Here is a 23,279-nt window from a genome sequence, read left to right on the forward strand (position 1 = left end):
GGCCAGTATCGATCCAGTACCAATACCTGTGTTGATATCGATACTATCGATATTCGGATCCCACATAAACAATAATCCCGCACTTGGAAGTAAACGTGCCATCATTAATTGAGCCCCCCTCGCTTTTGCTTGGGGGCTTTGTTCAGCTGTAATACACTACAAAGGCTCATGCGGGTCTCTGTGTGTGCTTGAGTCATTTTGGTGGCTCTTCTTTTGTGAGGGTTCAGCATCCTCCCGGTGCAGCAGCAGCAGCAGCAGCAGCCCTCCCCCTCTGCAGCCTCTCCAGCAGTATGCCCGACGTTCAAACGGAAGCAGGCGCTACCATTTTGAAACACAGCACCGCTTAGGTAAGATGGTAGATCCTTTTATTTAATCGCCTTTTCTGCACTCTTATTCTCATGTGGGAGCTCGTTAAAGCCCGCCGTCTGAAAGCTGTGGGGGGGCTGCTGGTTTCGGCGCTGTTGTAGGGACAGAGAGCTTTAGATCGCCTCGCCGTTTCACTGTATTCATTCCTGTGCGGGAGGAAGAAGGGGAGGGAGAAAAAATGTGTTGTTACATTGTATCGATCTGCCACCGAGAGTCATGCCGTTGTATCAGGTATTATATTGATCATCGACGACTCGCTATCGGAAGTGAAAGTAAGCGTGTTTAATGCGTCCGTGGCTTTTTGGCTGTCGGGACTTTGTTTGGCTTTGCTTTGAATCGCCGAGCGGAACCAAACAAGCATCTCGCTCTCTCTCCCTCTCGTGTCTCCATTCACAAAAACACGGACAGCCTGTCCGACCAACTCATCTCGTGTCTTTTCGCTATTTGTGAGCTGGTAAATAAAGCGAGCTGTGGAAAATGTGTCGACTCAGCGCCGTGCTGCGTCATCAGAAAACAGCTTTCCCCCACCACCACCTCTGGTTTATGCTTCACTTGAACCCAGTGTTAGTGCAGCAGCCATACTGTATGTGAGCGGGGTTCACCCAGTATGGAGAGCGGGTATCTGTGGTGGTGAAGGTGGTGGTGTATTCGGTATGCTCAAACCAACAAACCTAGAAACCCAGTTCTGTGGTGTTGGGGTTGTCCTGTGAAACATGTCCAGGCTGAAGTGAAGGGGATCCCTACTATGCTCGCTTCTAGCTCCATATTTTTATTCTTAGGCCCTGTTCACGTAGATTTGCGTTATTTACAACTGAAGAAAATCCTGGTGCAGCCGTTGTCTGAAAACCTGTCTTCTGATTGGCTGCCCCTCGCAAACAGAAGCTGCCTGTTAAATCCAGAAACAATTCAACATCCTGCTCCTCACATACAAGGTCTTGAATAATCAGGCCCCGTCTTATCTTAATGACCTTATAGTACCATATAACCCGATTAGAGCAGCTCGCTCTCGCTCTGCAGGCCTACTTGTTGTTCTTGGAGTATTTAAAAGTAGAATGGGAGGCAGAGCCTTCAGTTTTCAGGCCCCTCTTCTGTGGAACCAGCTCCCACTTTGGATTCAGGAGACAGACACTATCTCTACTTTTCAGATTAGGCTAAACTTTCCTTTTTGATAAAGCATATAGTTAGGGCTGGACCAGGTGACCATGAAACCTCCCTTAGTTATGCTGCATTAGGTGTAGGCTGGTGGGGGATTCCCATGATGCACCGAGTGGTTCTTCTTCAGTCACCTTTTTGAATCACTGTGTGTTTATACACCTCGCTGCAACGATCTCTGGCTCTCTTCCACAGCATGTCTTTGTCACAGATGGCCTCCTCTCCCCGAGCCTGGTTCTGCCAGAGGTTTCTTCCTGTTAAAAGGGAGTTTTTCCTTCCCACTGTCGCCACGTGCTTGCTCAAAAGGGGTGGCTTGATTGTTAAGGTTTTCTCTGGATAATTGTGGGGTCTTAAAATCACAACCTTGAGGTGGCTTCTGCAGTGATTTGGCTCTATATAAACAAAACTAAATTTAAACCGAAGATGGGCAGAGCTTCTGTGCTCATATACAGAGGTATGAGCACAGACACACTTTTTTAAATGATGTTGTCATCTTAGGGTCAGATTTAGTAATGTGTTACAGCACAAAGTGGGTTGTGGCATAGAAAGAAGTACTGTGTGTATTCAGAAAAGAGCCCAGTGACAAGATTGTGTGTAAGAGGTGGACATGGAGGAAGAGGTGGAGGAACTCTGAGACTTGTAAGACTGACCATGTCGGATATGTATGCTTCCTTTCTGAAGGTGCAAAATACAGGGAGGAAAATATATAAATCAAGTGTGCAAACTGATTTACTGTTTGTGACACACAGTTTGCTGCTGATTTAAGATTTAATGGAGAAAAAAGCTTGTCTTATTTTTTGTGTTTAATATTGAAATGAACTGATTGCGCCTGTATTCGGAAAACGCAGCAACTTTTGTAAATCACGTGCAAAACTAACCACACCTACAAGCACTATTTAGGGAATGCACTAACATGCCTTTTCCACCCTGTTCAGTAATTGTGTTTTAAACTGACTCTGAAACTGTGGACACGATAGGGCTGTGCGATATGACCAAAATCTCATATCCCGATATTAAGACATCTATCGTCCGATAACGATATAAATCACAAAAATGTAACATTTTCTGTAAATTCTGTGAATCTCGGGCAGCTCGACTTGCGTGAAGTGTTTCCAGCTGGGCGTCGCGTACCTGGAGTCGAGTGTTTTAACTGCTGCATGAAACGATACATTTTTAGACATAGGTTGTAACGGCCGCTGTTTTCTTTGTGAGTATTTATTACACGGCGTGCTGCGGGGAAAAGCCTGTTCTAACGTTTGAGTCTAAGGTTTATTTTTTAGCACCTGACGGCTCTTTTTTGCTTCTCATCCGTAAACTCTGCATCTTTCACGTGATTCAGTTTATTTTGAAAAGTCTCAACAGGATCTTGAGCTTTATTGTGAAAGGTTTATGTGGAAAATAAACAAGCAGACATGCGGTGGTTTTACCGTCATTGTTGCTAACGACAACGCATACAAACAAGCGCTTGTCCGTCTGTAGTGTGGTTATATTAAATATAAGAGAAAGAGAGAACTTTAGGAAATTAATATAGCCACTACAGTGACCATCAAAATAATGAAAAAATATTGCCGTAAACAGTTTATTTTGCGACACCACGAAACAAACGATAGCGTAAAATGAAACGATAGACGTTTTCATATCGTCATCCGATATATATCGTTATATCGAACAGCCCTAGGACACGAGCTCGCTGTCTGATGTCTAATGATTGACAAGTCATTATCCAAAGAGCGTACGCGGGATAATCCTCCTTTCTGACTCTCAGAATCACCAAATTTTGCATTACTATTTGCTAAAGATCTGTTTTGCACTGTGTCAGTTTTTTCTTTAACATAATTTTATATTATTTTATCACTGTTCCATATAAAACTTTGTTTATTGTAGATTATACTACTTTTATTTTTATTCATAATGCTGCTGAAAACATGAAGCATTAATATGGGTAAAATACATCTTAAGTGTGAACAAAATCAAAGGGTTATTTATTCAGATAATTAATCATTAAGGAAAATATCCATCTATCTATTCATCTTACAAAATTCACTTATTTTCTTTGCAGTATGACCTAAAACAAGAGACACTGCGTCCACTGGAAGCGATTTGTTCCTCTCGTGTCACTTACAATCTGACGGCTCATCACTTGCAAGCGTTCCAGGATCCGGTTGCCTAGGTAACCCACTAATATGCTTACTGACAGGTCACATGGCAATCAACACTATCCTGTGCTCACACTGACAGTCGCCTGGAAGTTGAGAAAAGATGCTAAAGCCACCAGCTGTCCTCTTTTACTTTATGTGCTCCCTGATCACCACATCTCTTCTGGTGTGGATGCATCTTAGGGCCGGGTTTATGCTTTCCCTGTCAGTCCGCTAGGGTCCATTCAGGTCCGCTCAACATAAACGTTGTCATCAAATGGTGAGCGAGTCCACAGTAGAGTATAGTCGAGGTCTTAGTCATCAGCAGGGTGTTTGCCGAGGTCACAGAGCGAGGAAGCAGAAGACCATTTTCCCATAGAGGCCTACACAACCGGAAACCACAGATGTCGCCCCCTGCTGGCTATTAAAATGAATGCATGTTTGAGGGACTTCGACATTAGCTTTACTTATCAGAAAGTTGAACGCTACATCCATATTTGTGCCTGAGATGACCATATTAGGTATATTCCCTCTAGTGACATCACACAGAACCAAGAATCAACAACACTGTATCAAACTGAGCTTTTAAGCCTGATTTATCTCAGAGATTATTTCTACATATGTGGACCTCATTACATGAAACTTTCACCACAATAATATGAGCATTTGGTGTTATAAGAGTGTATGTGTGACAGAAATATAAGGAAAACTGTGATAGGTCCTCTTTAAGCAGCATCTTCAGCCCCAAATGCGTCACCAGGATTCATAAAAGTCACTATAAATGCGTCGTGAGTTTAGGAGCAGCGCTGCTCCTTGAAGTTGTTGGTGCAAAATGCTCCATTCGCCTGTCTGTCTCCTCTGTATGAGGGTGACTCATAGCTGCATGGGTAGTCACAGCCTGCTTCTCGCGAGTGAGAGCGACGTCTCCTTAAGCGAACTCTGTGATCTCTGTGGCATATATTGTAAATGTTTCGCGGTTATTCGCTAGCACGATCTCCACTGCTCTGTTTTTAAATAATATGACTTTATCTGACCTCAGCGGGCAACTCTGATGCAAATCTGTGGTCAGTGTGGTATTCATTTGAGGAATTTGAATGTTAATCTCACTGCTCATTCATGCATAAAGGTTCATTATCAAGAGTGCGTTTATATATGTGTGTGTGGAACATTTTCTCCAAATAACAAGTTTCTGGGTTTTTCTCTTTTACTCTTTAAGTTAAAAATTGATCGCTTCTTTCATCTGTGATTTTTTTTTTTTTTTTTTTTGGTGGCCAACAATAAATAAAAGCTTTAGCTTGGCGATAATTAGATTTCCAAGCTTTTGACGCTCATACACTGTGTCTGCTTTTCACCCCTGTAGTCGTCTCCTTGTCAGACTAACACTGAGCCAAAGGTGTGTCTTCATGCTCACTCAGTAACTGTCACGTCTGGGGCAGCTGATAGTCATACCGTGTTGCTAATCCTTTCACTTATCTCTAAACAAACAGTCAAAGCGAACGCTCCCTCTGTTTCTCAGCAGCGCCATGGACAAGAGCCACACAGTGAAGCTCTTCGTGGGTAACCTGGCATTGGACACCACGCAGGAAGAGCTGTCGGCCATCTTCGAACCCTACGGTCAGGTGGTCAGCTGCAGTGTGCTGCGGCAATTCGCCTTTGTGCATCTGCAGGGGGAGGGTGCTGCGGAGCGGGCCATCCGGGAGCTCAATGGACGGGAGTTTCGCGGTCGGAATTTGGTGGTGGAGGAATCGAGGGGGAGGCCGCTGCACTCCACCAAGGTGTTTGTGGGTAATCTGAGTGGCATGTGCACCACAGAAGACCTCCAGCAGCTGTTCCAGACGTTTGGGAAAGTCCTCGAATGTGACAAAGTCAAAGGTAAGCCAGGATTTTATTCACAGCTGAAGTGAAGTTGAAGTTTAGATTCTGTTTTATGGTTTGATTACAGCTGCTGAATTGCTGGGAGCGCCTGCAAAAGACGTGACACCTGAGTGCAAGGTTCAAAGTTAAAGCTAATGGCCCGATTGTAAAGTTGTGATAGGGCACTTGCCTTTGGCACAGTTCTTTTTACTAGTAAGCAAATGTGATCTTTATTATTATCAGTGCACTGAATCACAGCCAGCCATTGCTTTTCCACAGGCTATGCTTTTGTTCACATGGAAAACAAGGAAGATGCACTACAGGCCATCGAAGCCCTGCACGGCACCTCCTTCAAGGGCCGGCCCCTGTCCGTAGAGCTCTCCAAGGTCCAGCCCAGCAAGCAGGCGCCGACGGGGAAGATCCCGTGTGTAAACTGTGGGAAGCAGGGCCACTATGCTGGAGAATGCCCTGTGGGGAAACCTTCTCTGGAGCAGTACCAGAGTCAGGCAGCGGTCTTGGCTGCTGCCGCCGCTGCAGCCGCTGGCCTACCGCTGCAGGTCCAACAAAGCGTGCACAATTCAGTCTACAACACCTCCACCTTTGATCCCACTTATGCTGCTCTCACGGGGATTACCACCGGGACACGCACAGATGGGAACCCGGTAAATCCAGCTGTTTATGGTGCCCTTGCCAGCCAGGTGTACGGTGCCAACGTTGCCAATCAGCTTTACGGAACAGTGGCCAATCAGGCTGCTCTCACATCAGGGGCCACGCAGGTATACAGCTCCATGACACCTAATATTTACGGTCAGATGGCTGCATCTCCAGCAGCCGCCGCCGCTGCTGCTGCCGCTGCCGCTGCCTACACGACTCCGGTTTACACCCCGACGATGGCCAACCACCCTGTCTATCTGGCCGCGGCTCCTGGGATAGAAATGCCAACAGCGGCGGCCGCCGTTAATACTGCCTACTCTGTAGCGCCTACGATTTACAGCGCCGCCGCACCAGCCTACGCTCAGTTAAGCGCCATGGGAGCAGCGGACCCGACTACGGCTATCTTTGAGGCTGCCAGGCAGGCGCATTACTTCGCCCAGGGCCAGCAGGTTGTGGCTGAGCAGCAGACGGCAGCTGCCGCCACAGCAGCAGCTGTGGCAAAGTCCGGAGAGAGGGATCGTAGTCCACTGCGGAGGTCGGCACCTCTGCTTCCGGACCCCGTGATGAAGCCATTTATGTACCAGAGGGCCAAGCCACGCCGACCCCTGCTCCCCACGCCAGCTGGTCGAGCAGCTGAAGAGGCAGTGGAAGCCGCAGAGGACCCCATGGCCAGGTAGGATATAATCTTTGATTCTGTTTCCTCCTAAGCAGCAGATGTGAAATAATAAGAGAGATCTTTAACTTTCACATTTTCTAAAATGATTCTTTCAAGATGCTCGCTCACCTTTACAAATCTGATGTTCTTCTTGTGGTTTTAACTCGTGTTTCACTGTCTTGCAAGCTATTTTCTCTTCAACTAAATTTGACCTTAACCTAACCATCTCTGTCCCCCCCTGTCTTAGGTACTACGCGGAGTACTACCAGCAGCTACAGCAGTACCCACAGTTCCAGTATGCCTACCCATCACCGAGCACAGTGACCGCCATCCCTGGCATGCCGGGAATGCAGGCCATGCAAGCGGTCCAAGCAGTTCAGGCTGTCCCCACGATGCAAGCCCAGCCCGTCGCCACGCTGGACGCACTCAGGCCAGTGGTCCCCGCCGCTGCGGCAGTGGCAGCCGCCATGGCTGCGCCCAGGGTGTATGAGCCGCCGTTGCCGCCGCCCACGCGCAAGGAGGCCATCCTCCGCCGCCCCGAACTCTCCCTTCACACGCCTGAGCCCCCCTTCCGATAGTCGCACACAACTCTTTGCCCGCCCCTCCCTCTTTGCCCTGAACCCCTCCCACCCTTCACCCTCCCCCACCCACCCCAATCTCCTCTTCCAACCCCAAACTTGACCACCTTACAGCAGCTGTATGTACGTGTGTGTGTGTGGGTGTGTGTGTGTGTCTGGGGGCTCTAAGTGTGTGGTATTAAACTGGGGACTCCTTGGTTTATTAACCTGCTTTAGGAGAAACTTGATACGCCAGCCTTGGTTCAGTTTGCACGCAAACACAGTGCAGCCACCGAAAGGGAGGCTTTCATCTGTCGCGCGGGCATTCTTTGTGCTTCTCAGTTTTACTTTTTTATCGTGCCAGTCTCACACTTGTGCCAGTATTAGGCCGCCCCGCTCGGCCGTTTCATATATGCCTTTATTTCCGCAAACCCAGTTATGATTTTCTAAGGCCGAGACCTTCGATAGACGACATCAGCCATCCTCCTTAGGCCTAGATGATCTGTTAGGGCAGCTAATTTGAAACCTTTTTTGCCTTATGTTGAAGAGTTTCAATTTGCAATGTAACCAGATGGAAAGTCAGGGCGACGCTCTCGCGCGTGACGGCTGCGCTGCGTCCCGTCCGGCAGAACCAAGGTTGAGTCTTCTTTTTTTATTTGGTTTGTTTTTTTTCGAGGGACGTTTTGTCTTGAATGTGACGTGGGCTGCGTGTGAGCGAGTGAGAGGTGAGGGCTTGCTGACCTTGCAGCGCACAAACGCAGCAGCAAAAAAAGAAAAAAAAAACTGCGCCTTGCCGAAAAGGAAAGGAGAGAAAAAAAAGAGTAAAGCACACATAAACGTACTGTAATGTATGTTTGGATCTCCCCTTTGACTCCCCCCTTTTTTTTTTTCTGAACCCCCTCCCCTCCCCTCCCACTCCACCTTTACTCTAACTGCAGCAATGAAAGACACTGCTTCACCTCTCCCTCTCTCGCTCTTTGTAATTACAGCTGCCTACCTCTTACAGCAAATTTCAATGTCTATTCTTTCCTATTGTGTTCTCTTCTATTGTCGGCAGTTCCCGCTCCTTGTAAAGGGATAGGGTCAGCAGTTTGGAGGGGGAGGAGCCAGACATTACCGACAGTGACTTTTTTTGTAGATGTTCCGTATCGAGTCCATCATTTTCAGAGGCCTTTTTTTAAAATAGTGTAAATGTGTTTTTTGTTGTTTACCTGTGACGTAAGTCAGCCTGGGATGTGATGAACTGTAAACGGTGGGGAAAGGAGGAAAAAAAAATCAATGTGTTACTACTGAGGGAGCAGTTTACAAAAGGATCTTTTAATCGCATCCTGTTAGAAACCACGATGGTATGTGACAAGCTCAATCATGTGCCTATAAAGCCTCGAGTGAAGTGCATTAAGTGGAGGGACCTCCCATTTTTAAGTGCTTTTGACATTATTTTTTAATCATTTCAAGGAGGGCGGGGGGAGCCCGACCTCCAGAGCTTTAGTATCCAGAAGGCTTGGAGAGCGAGCGAAGCTTTCTCTGGGACTCCTGCGTAGGATTTGTTTCACAGCTCTTAAAAGAAAAAGCCACAAACCGAGCCTTCACGGGTTCGTTACTTTACTAGCTGCTGGTTAAAGCAGAAACAGTGATAGCACCAATGAAGTGAGAGGTGGGGCAGTGTCGTCCACGTGCTTCTTTGACCCTCCGAATACCAGACCAGCTTTAGATTGTGACTGCAAAAAAAGGAAAAGAGAGAAAGTGTCTGTTTTAATATATCTGTTGGAGCTTGTAGAACTGGACTTTTCACGAGTGGCAAATCCCACCCGCGTAGCTCTGCATTTCATTAAAACAGCCACTTTCAAAGTATTTTGCAACTGCTATGTGACGGCGGTCTGCTGCACACGCCCTTTTACTGCCCTCCCGTTCCCCTCTCCTCCTCCCCTCCTCTCTCTCCCCCTGTGTTTTTTTTTCTTTCTTTCTTTCTTTTGTTTTTTAGCGGTTAAGTGACTTCTTTGCATCTCACGGTGTAATCTCTCTCTGTGTCGTATATACAGAACACATACCAGTTGCATCCTTTGTAGAACTATGTGGTTTGCGAAATGTCTTGTTTGCCATGTTTGAGATCGTATTTTTTAGAGAAGTATTTTAATTTTTTTTTTGCCTTCTTTTTAAGAAAAATATAAAAAGTCAAAAGTTTAAAAAAAAATCATTCAAAAAAAAAAATCAGCATGCTTTTTATTGAGAATATGTATTACTATAAACCTTATTATAATAAAGAATGTTTTGGCTGACACTAATGTGGTAAAAGAAAGCAAAGGGTTTGGACATTTCCCCTTCTTCTTCTTCTTGTTTATGTTGTTCTTCTCCCACTATCTGTTTCTCCTGTGTAAAATGACCACCAGACCCATTTGACTGGGGACCCAAGGGGGAGACAGGTGTAGATGCTGGCCCAGCTTTGCTCTCTTTGGTCGGGGTAAGTGCGGGTTGGTGCTCCTTTCCTCTCTCCAGCCTCTCAAACTCAGTGCAAACCAACTCAACCGTCTCAAAGGGTTTTGGGGTTAATTTGCATTTGAGAAGCATTTCAGTGATTCATTCTGACTCTGTAAAATTAAAAGTTAAAACAAAAGGATTTTTCTTGTAGAAATGATGTTTTGGCACAGTGAGAGCTGGGGAGAGGCACACAGATAGAATGGCCTGGGTGCATTTTGATCTGTGGAGCAGTCCTGTTTCCTTGGGCGAGGGGGGTTTGATGGGTGTGTGTCTGGTCTGGTCTGGTCTGGTATCTCTCCCCTGCTGTACCAAATTCTCCCTCTCCGTGTGTCTCTGTGTCCTCTCTGCTCTCAGACCTGCATGTGTGATAATCTGTAACTCTGCCGCACAAACAAACAAACAAGCCCCACGTCAGTCCAGCTCTTGACTAACTATCTCAACTGAAATAGGTCACTGTGCCGCCTGGAACGGCCGGGGTGCAGCCGTGCGTGAGCGTGGCGGCGTGAGCCATGGGGACGACTTTTAGCGCGACGCCAACGCAGCGGGAACTCGTTCTCTCTCTCTCTTCACCACCAAGGTAAATAAAAAAAGTTTTCAAAAAAAAAAAACAAACAAACCGCAACAACAGCAGCAAAAGAAATGATAAAGAGCACTGACTTCCCCTCTCCCAACCTGCCGCCCCTCCTTTGACTGTGCCTTGAACAAACACTCCTTCCCCACCTCCCTCCTCTCCACACTGCCATTGCCACCTTCCTCCCCCCACCTCCCCCAGTCCGTAACTCCTCCTCTGCTGCAGTGGCAGTGCCGCGGCTACAGCCTTGGGCTTCTCCTCTGTGGGTTTGGTGGGCAGGGTTTGGGTGGGGTTAGGACCCCTGCACAGGTCTCAGTCAAGTCTTGCAATCAGCTTTAGGAGGCGACTGGCGTGCCCTCTGTCCTGCTGGAGTGTGTGTGTCTGTGTTTGTGTGTGTGTGTGTGTGTGTGTGTGTGTGTTAAAGAGAAGGAAAGCCGTTTTTTGTTTGTTTATTTTTCTGTGGGTGGTATTTCATTGATTGGTGAGGCTTGACGCCCCCACCCCACACACCCTCCCCCTGCCCTCGCCACCGCCGTATTCGCCGCCCTTGCCCCCTTCCCTGCCCGCCCCGGTTCCCTCCTCCTTCCCCCTCCCCTTTCTCACACCTCCTCCTCCTTAACCCCGCCCTCCCTCCTGTGCGCCTCTCCTTTCCGCCGTTCACACACAAATACACAGCGCTTTTTTGTTTTTCTTCCCCCCCTTACTCCCGCCGCCACCGCCGCCGCCACCACCACCACCTTGGATCTGGGTTTGTGGCTCTGGCTCGGACTCAGACTTCCCAGAACCACCCACCTAAACCCAAACTACCCACCCACCCTCCTTTTGTTACCGTAGTGGCCTGGGCGTGCCAACGGACAGTGTATGTGTGGTGGCTCGCCGCTGGACTCAGTAACACGACACAGAGAGACTTCAGTGTTGGACGAGCCGCTTTGCTGAAACTGTTGAATGATGGGTTTGCGCCACACAGCTGTGGAAGGGATCGTAACTCCCATAAGACCTTAGCGCCATCACAAAACGAGATAAACCAACAGGGGGTTTGTCTTGGGTCCCTCACAGCCTGTGTGCCAATCAGAAACGTCCTATAAGATCGGCCGAGCTAATGAGGCCAGTCTGACCTGTAGATTCTCACCAATCTCAGGACTCCTGTAGGACTTTTCTGGTACGGCAGCTCTGTTTCTCTAATCCTGGTGTCAGCTGGACCGGCTGGATATGTGCTATGAGTGACTTGTATGAGGTGTGGCTATTAAATAATGAGACGTCACGCCGGTTTGACTCACAGAGGCTCTGTTTTGTTGTTTAACAGCCACGCCTCGTCTGCATTCTTACCTGTTAAGACTATTGATGCACACACACAGTCCCGCACACACTCGCTGTATGTCAGATGAGTTTGTCTCGCATTTGCTCTGACCGCTGCGAGACGGAGTCGAGACAAGCGTGGCGCTGCCTTTCTGTCCGCCTAACAAACTAAAAGGAGGTGGGGAGGATTGAGTAACTTGTAAGGTGAGTTGGTAGTGGAAGGATCCTTTGGCCCAAAGCTGCTCTCTAACCTCACCTTTCTGATCTTGGAGCATCCCATAATAGAGTCACTGGCCAGAACCTTACCCCAAGAAAACATTGTCGCGCTCAGTGTCTGTGCTAATAATAACGAGCCCTTGAATCTGTCTCTGTTGCTTGGATACAAAGTGCAAAAATCCAGTTAAACTGATTTTTTGCATTCACAGACTCATTAAGTTTTTTAATCATCTGAGAGCACCCGTGTGGATGCACATAGAGGCACACAGAGGCCAGTATTATTTCTCTCCAAAGGACCGCTGTGTAGGATTTAGTGTTTGAGGACTGGACGTGTAGTGCAGGATCCATAGTCCTACATTAGTGCACATTTGCCTAGAGAGAAGGATTGTGGGTATTCGATCGATGCAGAGACCATGTGTAGATGTGGTGAAAGACCGAAAAGCACATATCCTGATATCCTTAATGCTGATTGGCTGAAAAACTGTCTCGAACAGGAAAGGGGGTAATAGTACAGCTCACCACAAAGAGGAACAAGTGTGTCCGTTTTCATTGCTTTCAATCACTCGGTTTCACTTTACTACAAAGGACCAACTAAAGCACAAAAACAAGGGTAGCCTGTGTCACTAAATGCTGCACACATTTACAACCAGGCTGCCATGGCAACAGCACACGACTGCGGCGTGAAGTTGTGAGTCTGCAGACCTCAGCGTAGCACAGACTAGAGAAAATATGAAGGGCTCTTTACACTAATGAAAACAAACACAACTATGAATATAGTCACAGGAGATGCCCCCCCTCCCTGAGCATGGTCCTGCTGGAGGTTTCTTCCTGTTAAAAGGGAGTTTTTCCTTCCCACTGTCGCCAAGTGCTTGCTCAAAGAGGGTCGTCTGATCATCTGTTAATGTAGGGTCTTTGCCTTCCAATATAAAGCACCTAGAGGTGACTGCTGTTGTGATTTGGCGCTATATCAATAAAATTGAACTGAGTACTGTATTCTGTTTCCACGAGTAAATCCTACACACTGGTCCTTTAAGCAGTGCAGCTGATGAAACCCCTCCTCAGCCTCCATGATCAGGGCACACGGTGCTCCAGTTTTTTTCCCCCTCCAGCCACCTCACCCCTCCCCTCCAACTCTGCCGGCTCCTCACTAAAAAGGCTTCTTCTGGTGCTTGTGAGTCTAGGCTTCCCGTGCTTGGGTGAATGCAGCCACACATCTCTTAAACACCCCCGACCCCCCCCCCCCCCCCCCCCCCCCCCCCCCCCGCGCACCCTCTCTTGCTCTGAATTCACCGACAGACAGAGCTGCAGCCTCCTCTCTACTTCCACTTCCTCACCCAAACTCCCCCTGCCTTCTGTGGTTTGGACAGCTGAAGAACTGAGATACCCTGCACACACACAGACACACACTTATATATATATATTTGTGTATTGTGTTGTTTTTTTCATGGGATCCCACAGGGTACAGCAGACACCGGCAGAGATGTACATCGGGAACAGAACCCACTCCGGCTTAGGTTTGAGCCCAGCCCTCACACTGTAGACCGTATTGCCTTTTTCAGTTGAAGCAGGTTTCATTAACGTGATTTTTCTAGGTCATCTAGCACAGATGTGAATTACAGAATCACACTTCTAATGATGCTTATCCTCTCTTCAGATAAAGGCATCAGGAGTGTCTTATCTCACACGTTACCTCGTATAGAGGGGGGCAGACAGCATGTGAACGCCAGCAGGATGCAGTGCAGCTCAATACAAAAATCACTGCAGTTATGAGGTTTTTTCCCATCATAACTGCAGTAATAGTGTGTTGGCTGGCATTAGAGTGAAAGGCATTTATGTTATTTTGTCCACCCTTCTGCCCTTATATGATTACAGGCCACCTGAGGCCAAGCCCGTCTTTTTTTCCTCCCTCTCCACAGACCATTTCATTGTCAGCAGTCCCGCGGTGGCATTATGTTTAGCCATTTCAGTTCCCTCGGCTCAGCGGCTGCTCAGTCACAAACCTAATTGTAACCACAAATAGTCGCGCAGTAGCTAAGCTTCTTCAAGTAGGTTAATGGACCAAGCTTAGTGTAGTTAAACGAAACGCCTCAATTAATTACAATATTAATCGTTCTAGTTTCCAAAGACGTCAGGGGTGACAGAACAATGTGTCATCTCAAGAGGAGAGCAATCGGGATCTGCTCCTTTTTCAAAGAAATCGAATCCAGCACAACGCTGAACGATGAGGGGATTTTTACACCGTGAATGTCGGATCAAACGTTTGCGTCAACATGTTTACTGTGAATGACAAATCCTGATATGAAGACAATTATACTGTATGGTTGTGTGTGCATATATTTATGCCTTTTAGTCTGTATTTCTTAAGATGTTGAGGTATTTTTTTCAGTCTGCATGAACAAAAATCATGAATAAATTCTCTTTTTGTTTCTCATATAATTTGCCTGAGTTTGTTTTTATTTGCAAGGTTTGTTTTATTCCAGTACCTCTCCAATGGTGTTTGGACCTTTGCTGTGTAGTTTATGACAGCAGGAACTATGCATTTTACCTGCAGCCTAATTTTAGAGCAAGGAATAAGATGGTGTGAGCTGCTGCCAGTGAGAGCAGTGCAGGGAGGAGCTGCTTTGCCTGGGGTTAGATTAAGCTGGAGTCAGAGGGGAGAAGTTGTCAAAATCTCTTAAATGGTTGTCTTAATTTTATTGACTCATGTGGGGTTTGTTTTTTTATGAATACGTGATTCATTTGTTTAAATTTGTATGTAGGCTGAAAGCACAGAGGCCTGGCTTTGCCACTGAGGATCATTAACAGCAACAGGTGCATTGCACAGGCCATAAAAACTTCTCTGCTGAGAGGAGGCGTAATTGACATACCTCCACACCACTCACGAGCCCCCTCATCCCTACCCGCGGGAGACCACCCCGCCTTTCACACCTTTTTAGGCCCAGAACCTGATACCCAAGCTGTCGGTTCCCATACTTATTGGTGTGCGGTCACGTGTGCCACTTTTGACCAGGAAAGGAGCACCGGCCAGGAGGGTCTTCTGGTAGTGGGAGCACCACCTCCGCACAGGCACCTCGCACCAGTGGAGTCTGGTCTCTGCAGCCCCTAACTCTCTCTCTCCCCCCACGAAAGCGAGACGTCTAAGTCTCAGGGAGGTTGTTTGGCCTCACGGCATCTTCGTCGTTTCTATTGCTGATTATTACTTTTTCTTACCAATAAGCTGAGGGGGACGCGTAAAGTCCTGACTGAGGCGGAACCATGACAGCTGTCGAAACCCAAATAACATACACCAACTCCTACACGATCCAACATGAAGACACGTACATGACCCAGGAGGAGGACTGGGACAGGGATCTGCTGCTGGACCCCGCCTGGGAGAAGCAGCAGCGGAAGGTAGGTTTGGATAAAGCAGTCTCGAGTAGCGCTTGTGCCGACGTGCGTAATTACGCACAGATCGAACCTCAAGTTCAAGTCAGTGAGCGGCGCTTTTTTAAAAAGAAAAAATGCATTTAACACGTTAGCAAGGCAGACTGAAATTAATTTGGGAGTCAGAGGTGTTGGTCTAATTGTGTGAAGTCTATTATGAAACTGCGCCTTCGCTGGCCTCACACCTGGCACTTCAGTCCCGCTTGAAGCTGTGTGGGCAGATATTTTAGGCTGTGGAACTTTCTCAGTGTTGTCTTTCAGTTACCCCTGATTGCCTTGCAGACTGTCTAAATATATTACCACCTCCCGAAGGTTTTTGTTTTCTTACTTTGCCTGCGTTTTTTACTTAACTTTTAAAGTACACGCGAGTTTATAGGGATATAAGGACATTAAGCCAACCTGCAGATAATTAGAAACAGCGCACAGGATGCAGAGGATGGCGTAAAAGCAGAGGGAAAATACTCACAATAATTATACCATTTGTTAAGCTACTTTAGACCAATATAAGTATGCCTCGGTCTGTTTTTTCTTTTTTAATTATCTATACCACAACTTCCTATTAAAACAGCCTCTTATCATGTTACTGAGGAATATTACATTTTATCACTTAAAAAGTAAAGCACCAACTCTTAAATTATGTCTTTAATCTTACTTTGAAAGCCATACTGAACGAGAGTCGGGGTGGGGTGGGGTTAGGCCAACCTTTAAGGTCGCATAGAGAAAGAGCATGACAGGTGTGTTTAATGAGCTGCTGGAGCAAAAGTCAAGTGACACAGGTGATGTCTGCCACGGCACACTGGGACAAAAACAACACCGGCAAAGGTTAATGAGCTACACTTTTGTCTTTGAGGTGTTCACCTTGCACACAAATGACCCACTGCGATTGAACTGAATATAATGTTTGGTATTTTTGATTCTAAGGGTTGGTAATTGGTCGCCATGTTGGATGACCACAGCCTTCACCTACCAGGAAGCCCGGGCTGGAAATAGCCTTCAGGAAGATTTCTGTTTCACATAATGAAAGAGAGCTACCAAAACATATTCAAATTAAACAGGAAGTTTCAGCTGTTTGCCACACCTGACTCAAAGTCATTAGCCTTCTCTTCCTAGTTGGCATGTCAGAAATGCAAAGGGAGCAAGGATACATTCACGCCTAACAAGTCATTTAGTGATAGTTAACATGATTTCATAGAGATGTTAATCCTGTAAAACCAGAAATAATTGCCAGCAAATTTTAAGCTTGAGTTTTTATTGAATCTAAACAAAAGAGAGTAAATATAAATGTGCATAATAGTTTTAATTTGTATCATTTTTAGCTACATTTGGCTTTTTTTCTACAATTTATTGCTCACAGCCTTTTAAACAAAGACAGGTTTTAATATAGTCAAAAGAAACTCATAAAATGTGATACAGTTGATGTTATAAGGTTTCACATTTTTTAGAGGTTTTCTTGTGTTGCTGTACAGTTTGGCACAAGAAAAATAAAAGCTGAGACTTTGGCTTCAGCTAATGCAGAAATGGCACATGACTGTACTCTAAAGATGATACGTTTGGACAAATGAGGTTTAAATCAGCAATAAAACCTTCGAAAAGTTCAGCATAACTTCCAGCTGCCGTTTGTGTTCAGATGAGCCGAAGAGAGCAAAAAGAAAAATCACCTTTGTGAAATATGTCTAATATTTTTTTTAGGAATCGCGTGCTCCTAGTCTCATCTCTGACAGTTATTGTAGTGTAGGGACCGTGCTTGCTTCCATATCCTACTGTACTCAAAGACGTAAGCTAATCTAACCTGTAACCAGCACCTAATCTGCGTATAGATCAGTGAAACGGGCACATTTTACGGCATCAGCTGCCGTGAATCTGCAGAATTACTCCGTCAATGAAAAATGTCTCCCAGAGCTGAAGCGCAGTGACAGGCTGAGAGACCTCAACAGATGGTAGCAGGAAGGAGAGAGAGAGAGATGGATGGCAAGGCTGTTAAGTATACACCCCGGGTTGGTTTCACAGACCCACAAATAACCGTCTTCCTAAAAATACTTCTTAACTTGCTTGGCTCCAACTTGCCCCCCTCCCCCGCTTACTTTCTCTTTATCGCCGCGTCTTTTCTCTGAAAACTTCCCTCACCACTGTTCTTGAAATATTTGCACATCTCTTGTGATTGCGCCTTTTTTTTTTTTCTTTTTTTTTTTAAACTGATTAAAAATGTTGCCTTTCTTACTTCGTCTCATGCAGACCACCAGCCTTTTACGCTCAGGGTCATAAAACAGGCCTCGAATAAACCTCTACAGCCCAGCAAGTCTTTAGTCTTCACCCCTCATCCTCCCCAGGGAGCCGGTCATGGTACTCCACTGCTCTCCTTGGCATGTAAAATCTAGCTTAAGGAGCTGATATCAGCCCATAAATATAGCCGGCGCTTCATTCTGCAGTGCCGTGAATATGAAAGGGAAGCCTCGACGCACCTGTTGTCTCCTCTGTCCCTGAAATTTCAGTGGAAAAAGCTGCTCACCACTTGCTGCAGTTGTAAAATGTTTGTCAACACACAGTGATGCCGAATCTGATACCACACATGAGAAATGGTGTGTGTGTGTGTGTCTGAAGTGTACATGCTGACACTGGTTTATATTTATCATAGAGCATGGCTCCTTCTTTGCTAACTAAGTGATTCATGACTTGATTTGGACGAGGCATTTGATTTAATAGGAGCTGGCAAAAATTGTGTTAGATATTGCATCTAGGGGAAAGCTGTCGGAAGGAAATATGAGATATGAAAGGCCGGAGTGATGAGATCTGGCTGCATCTCATCTTGGCGAGCTTCTCTCCTCAAAGCAACTGTAATCCTGGAAATAAGGAGGGCCAGGTTGTCGGGCTGATCCAAGCGGATGGAGGAAACCGGTCCGGTTAGAGCCAGAAGTTCTTTTCGTGGGCTTTCAGAGCTTTATTGATGTCTGCCTCAAACAGATGATGGGCTGACGGGTCCAGCTCCACCGCATCTGCAAAAAGAAGTGATTGCTGTAGGCGCAATCAATATCTGTTTAAAGATTTACTCTCACTGCAGAGGGCTGCAGAAGACTGCGCTCACAAGAACACATGGAATGGCTTTTTATTTGAAAAGGCGATGCTTTCGTCCTCCTGTGCAGTAGATCCTTCTGTTGGCACGCAGCACTGAGATAACTAAAAAGTAGAAAATGTCATTATGCTAAAAAAAAAAATAAATGAATAGAGATTCAGCGCTATGACTTAAGTCATCTTCTGTTTCACATTGTTAAAGAGTTCAGCTGCTAATTCACTAAGTAAAGCTGCCTGGTGACGTTCATGTTAGCAGTAATCTAAAAATATCCATTACATGAGGTTAGCAGCAGCCGTGTGCTTAGCTGACCTGTTAGCAATAAAAGCTCAGTATACGTACACACGGAAGAAATTAGACTGGGCAAGTTCAAAAGTCTTTAAAAAGAATAATAATCATTTATTTTTACCCACACTGACACACTGTTGGTGATATAGGAGAGGTGGCTTAAACCGATAGCTAGTTTCAGCCTAGCTTCCATACGCCAACACAAAACTGTCTGTGCAGACGTACTAAAGACAGGTCGATAGTTTAGGCGACAGTAACATCCGGTATCGACCAATCACAGATAAGAGCGGTGCCAAGTCGAGCTGTGTCTTCACATTAAGTTGCTATTTTTTTTAGGATCAGTAGCTGGTAAGTTTATAGACCAGGCCTCAAGAGACGGTGTGCTGCAGGTTTTAGATCTCACCCTGGGTCAACACACCTGAATCAAATGATTAGGTCATTATCAGGCCTCTGGAGAACTTCAACACATGTTGAGGAGGTCATTTAGCCATTTAAATCAGCTGTGTTGGATCAAGGACACGTCTAAAACCTGCAGGACACCAGCTCTCGAGGCCTGGAGTTCCCTACCCCTGTTATAGACAGTGACTCCATGGTTTTTCCCCTTTTTCAGTATTTTCCCTCGCCCCTAACCAGTCTCAGCAGATGGCCCCGCCCCTCCCTGAGCCTGGCTCTGCTGGAGGTTTCTTCCTTTAAAAGGGGGTTTTTCCTTCCCACTGTCGCCAAGTGCTTTCTCATCATCTGATTGTTGGGTTTTCTCTATTATTGTAGAGTCTTTACCTTAGAGTATCAAGCACCATGAGGCAACTGCTGTGATCAAGTGCTACAGTAATACAATTGAATTACACTAACACACTATTTTAATCGAGATCTAATGAATGGGTGTTCGGTGAAGTATCAGGGAAGGACAAGTTCTGCATGATGAGACCCAATCAGGAGCAAAATACAGGTATCTGTGTCATCTCCACGCCAACACAACACATCACATTGTCCTGGAAACAGAAGCATAATTAGAAAAGGAAAATGGTCATATAGAAAAACCTTTTTCACAAATCAAACACTCACACTAAATCTCACAACATGTTAGAAAAAGAGAAATCTGCAAACAGTTTGGGCTAAATTTAATCAGTTCCCCCACGCACATCGAGGCCTTTGTAAAAACACAACAACAACCTGTAGACATGTTTTAAAGTAAAATTCTATTATTAAGTGGAAGCCTATCATAGCCTAGCATATCATAGTGTTTATTTTCATTTTCTACAGCAGCATTGAGTTTGTCCAGTCATCTCACATTAAGTTGTCCTCATCATAATTCTAAGATCAGATCTTTATTTAACATCTTTATTGTCATTGTTGCAGAAACAATGAGAAATTGTTTAGCAGCACAGATCCAAACTATATATCAATAACAATATAAAAATACACACACACACACACACTCTCTCACAATATGGTGCAATATCATAATTATCAACTCTGCTTCTAAGATTTGCAGTAAAACATTTGTTTTCTCTCTGCTTTCCTGTTGTGTTACATTTTCTTTCACACGGTGCAAAATGAAGTGGTCCAAACAGCGTCCACCATCAGAGCCAACTGTTATAAAGTTAGACTGAGTAATGTGATATTTACCCACTCAGCCTAATGTAAAGTCCTTCTGTGTGGGCGAGGAGAGATCTTAGCAGGCTGAATAATCCAGTCTATTCTTGTCTAATCTCATTTTATTACATTTTAACGAGTGATCACCAGCGTGGCAGGCAGACCAGGGTCGTTGATAACTCATACCTGACGCTCAGACACGGCGCTAAAGCAGCGGACCTCCTCAGAGACAACGATTTGAAAAAGCATCATGCGGACGGACATTTATGTTATAAAAATGAATCTCCAAAGATGAGCGACATAAATTGTTGCCTTAAATGTCACCAGTGCTGCAGCACAGCTCCACATAAAAGCTACTTATCAACTTTTTAATGCTTCAGCAGCCTGGCTGCTGTCTGTTACCTCGATGCTCATCGTTAAACTCAACAGAGCAGACTCAAATCACAGCATCATCGAAGCATTCGCATCATATATCATCAAGTGAGTTGATGAAAAAAGGTAACAGAATGGAGCAGAGAGTCTTTCTAGAGACCTCATCTGCTCCACTTTATCATAATTTGCATCTTTATTGCAGATCTGATTTGTAATTTGGCTCATCAGGCCCCCTTCACTCATCCCTGCTCACCGCCTGTGCTTCTCTATCCAATCCCAAGATGCATCTGAGAGAAGAGGCTTCTTACGTTCCCCTCCCATAATTCACTCAGTCATGTGACATGTGAAGGAACAGTAACACCGCTAATGTGATCGCAGTGTGTTTTAATTCCCCAGACCTGTGGAGCTTGCACTTATTTAGGAGCTCAGAGGAGACTTTTTGGTGCTTGCAGCCAAAGAAAAATTGACAGGGATGCCATCTGAAACTTATTTGCTGCTTCTACAACATTTAATCACAATAAAGCCCTTTGTTCAGTCTCAGCAGCATCTGTATTCATCCCTAAATAAGACATTTCTTAAAACAAGAGAATTGCCCTGCAAACTTTGCAGAACTTTTTCAGTTTTACTCTTAAATTGCGGATTGTGTCCAGTTATACCGTATCTGTTTTTGTGCATCTGTATGAGAGCTCGACGTAAGCGGAGAGGTGAGAGAGCCCGCAGTCAGATCAGATAGCAGTTGCTATTCCAGAAGCTGTGTCCATGTAGGGAGGCTTCTATAAACTGCTTTAGTGCAGGCGCAGGAGCCCGAGGAGGCTGTGGGAATGGCTGAGGAGTGTATCTCTTATATGTGTGTGTGCGTGTGTGTGGAAGGCTACTTCTTCATGGTGTTACACTGTATGCACTGTATGCAATCCATGTTTTGAGTTCTTGCGAGGAATGAAACAGTCTGAAGGCAGAAACTTGTTGTGGAGTGTTGAAATGTTAAAAGCAGATACATGATACGAGCATGGCGCAGCGTCAGAGTCCACGCAGCAAAAGAAATGGTGATTGATGAGCTGTGAGAGACACCATCTTGATCTAATCACAGCCTGTATGGAATAAATGGAATAAAAGGGTTTAAAATAGTAGATGAAAACTGCCAGAGTGACCACGGCGCTGCTGCCTTGCAGTTCTGTGCATGCGTGCAAACAAACTGAGCTAAAGCAGCACGCAGGTATGTTTGAGTTTCACACCTCCCAGTTTCAGCTGTTAGTTCTCCTCAGGCTCATTCCTGGTGTTGAAAACAGAGAAACCCTGCATGAGAGAGGACAACAGAAGGCCCGCCAAGCGCCGTGCCCCTCGGTAACTAAACACACATAGAGGACAGATGGCCAAACACCTGCAAAATGTCACCTCAGGTCCAGGCAGTGTGTATGCTATTGAGTTTTCATGTAGTAATGAGACGAATGAGACACCTGAACCTGTCTTTATAAAAAGTGAGCTAAGCTCATAATGTTAGGGCCGAGTGCTTGCTGCATGCACTAGATATTTATAGGCCGCAGAGGATGAGATGGTGAGTCTGTGCCTCATGATAGGACTGAGGTCACAGGGATATCATTATGTGCTTTATAATGGCTTTAAAAGCTGTACGCTATTCTGTGGAGGCAGCTCCAGTTTCAAATACCAGAAACCAAAGCAAAATAACAGAATTATTTACTTTAGACGAGCTTATACGTCGAGTGTTGCACCGCAGCAGCCTCCAGGTTCTATGTTCATGTCAGGCTTCATGAAGTGAGACCCAACAATGCAAAATGACTTACAGGCGTTCCTATTAAAAAGGCGTCTTTATTAATGGTTAATGTCGAGGGCAGTTCTAGCAGGTCATATTTAAAGGAAATATCTAAAAGAATAATTGAATAGCAAGAAAATTTCATTTTTATTTGACTAATTTTACCTCGTGTGTCCTTCTGAAACAGATGTGGGCTTTTTATCATGCTTGCTCCAACGATTGCTTTAGTCTGAGCTCGCCACATGGACGCAAACTGAGGAATGACGAAGCAGCCGTCATGTGTGCTCATTCTGGCTTTAGCTTCACAACCCGCAAATAACAAAATGAAACCAGAGTTGTGGGATCGCCTGACCCGAGGATTCAATAGCCTTTTTGTGGTTCTCTAATGGAGGCCGAAGTCAAAATCACAAGGTCATCTGTGACTTGCTCTTTTGGCTAAATGAATGCTGAGAATTGTAGCTGGGGCGCATCTACTAGAGGCAGCCTCGGATCATTTTCACACACCGGGTTTTTTTTCACGGTCGAGGTTTCTGCTAAGATGGAATTAGCTGACCCCAGATCTGCCTGGAGAGTTTTGCCTCTTATTACAGAGAAAGAACTTGCCTACTGAAATTAGAAACAACCCCCCGCCACCATCACCCCCCATCCTCAGTCACAGGCGCACCGTCATAAATCCTCCGCAACCACTTACACCAATTTATCTCCCCCACCGTCAGTCTTCGAGTCCAGAGCTCATTAAACGACAAAAGAGTCGACATGCCGCCGCCGCCAACCGTGAACCTGTACACTCACCTTTATTCTCCACCATCAATCACGCAGTCCATTCATCTGCTCACTCAT

The 23,279-nt window shown here is 45.7% G+C and overlaps 2 protein-coding genes across 10 annotated transcripts in view; both read left to right on the forward strand.

The window, feature by feature from the left end:
• Positions 1–91: 91 nt before the first annotated feature.
• rbm14b (RNA binding motif protein 14b) lies at positions 92–12,377 on the forward strand. 9 transcript variants are annotated; one of them, XM_005453175.4, is made up of 5 exons: positions 92–347; positions 3,578–3,688; positions 5,173–5,525; positions 5,787–6,834; positions 7,064–12,377. In XM_005453175.4, the coding sequence occupies exons 3-5, from the start codon at positions 5,177–5,179 to the stop codon at positions 7,392–7,394; spliced, it is 1,728 nt and encodes a 575-aa protein (XP_005453232.1). In that variant the 5' UTR covers positions 92–347; positions 3,578–3,688; positions 5,173–5,176; the 3' UTR covers positions 7,395–12,377. The 9 variants fall into 9 exon arrangements, 7 of the variants coding, with proteins under 7 accessions (XP_005453232.1, XP_005453231.1, XP_003447594.1 ...); XM_005453172.4 differs by having other exon boundaries at positions 93–347; positions 5,170–5,525; XR_003219053.1 differs by lacking the exons at positions 92–347; positions 3,578–3,688 and adding an exon at positions 427–597 and having other exon boundaries at positions 5,170–5,525; positions 7,064–10,425; positions 11,193–12,377.
• A 2,809-nt stretch (positions 12,378–15,186) lies between these two features.
• Positions 15,187–23,279, forward strand: part of actn3b (actinin alpha 3b) — a 36,676-nt gene continuing 28,583 nt past the window's right edge. Inside the window, exon 1 of the mRNA XM_003447547.4 lies at positions 15,187–15,321. Coding sequence (XP_003447595.1) covers positions 15,187–15,321 — 135 coding nt within the window. The remainder of the gene's footprint in view (positions 15,322–23,279) is intronic.

This window comes from Oreochromis niloticus, linkage group LG3 (assembly GCF_001858045.2).
Source record: "Oreochromis niloticus isolate F11D_XX linkage group LG3, O_niloticus_UMD_NMBU, whole genome shotgun sequence".
In the NCBI taxonomy this organism is placed as follows: domain Eukaryota; kingdom Metazoa; phylum Chordata; class Actinopteri; order Cichliformes; family Cichlidae; genus Oreochromis; species Oreochromis niloticus.